Source organism: Haliaeetus leucocephalus, unplaced genomic scaffold (assembly GCF_000737465.1).
Source record: "Haliaeetus leucocephalus isolate CR32 unplaced genomic scaffold, Haliaeetus_leucocephalus-4.0 Scaffold1, whole genome shotgun sequence".
Taxonomy (NCBI): Eukaryota; Metazoa; Chordata; class Aves; order Accipitriformes; family Accipitridae; genus Haliaeetus; species Haliaeetus leucocephalus.
Genome location: NW_010972437.1, coordinates 16,464,633 through 16,465,031, shown reverse-complemented (window position 1 = coordinate 16,465,031; position 399 = coordinate 16,464,633). Strand labels below are relative to the sequence as shown.

General features: G+C 70.9%; 1 protein-coding gene across 2 annotated transcripts in view; it reads right to left on the bottom strand.

Annotated features, from left to right (window-relative positions):
• The window catches only part of RBMS1 (RNA binding motif, single stranded interacting protein 1), a 150,041-nt gene extending 149,816 nt beyond the window's left edge, over positions 1-225 (bottom strand). The window contains exon 1 of one of the 2 annotated variants that reach the window (XM_010567751.1): positions 103-225. In XM_010567751.1, the coding sequence (XP_010566053.1) occupies positions 103-177 (75 nt within the window). In that variant the 5' untranslated portion in view covers positions 178-225. The remainder of the gene's footprint in view (positions 1-102) is intronic. The other variant, XM_010567741.1, reaches the window with a different exon arrangement.
• Between the last annotated feature and the right edge of the window lie 174 nt (positions 226-399).

Here is a 399-nt window from a genome sequence, read left to right as displayed (position 1 = left end):
GGGCCGTGCCCCGCGCCGCGGAGCCCCCGTCCGGGCTCGGCCCTGGCCGGCCGCCCTGGAGCGGGGCCAGCCTCAGACCCGCCGCGCCGCGCCGTACCCTACCTTCGCCTGCAGATACTGGGGGTAGTAGTAGGTGGTGTACTGGGGGTACATCTGCTGTTTCCACACTTTGCCCATGAAGCTGGAAAGGTAGCCTGCAGTGCAGGGACGGGGGGGCACTTTGGGGGGCTCCAGCCGCCTCTCCGTCTCTCTCTCCCTCCTGTCTTCCTCTCCGGCGGCGGCGGCGGCTGCTGCTGCTGCTCCTCGGCCGAGCCCAGACCTTCCTCCTCCTCCTCCACCCAAAAAGCCACAGCGGAGCGGCGGCAGCGGGGGCAGGCACTCTCGCTCTCTCCCCGGGAG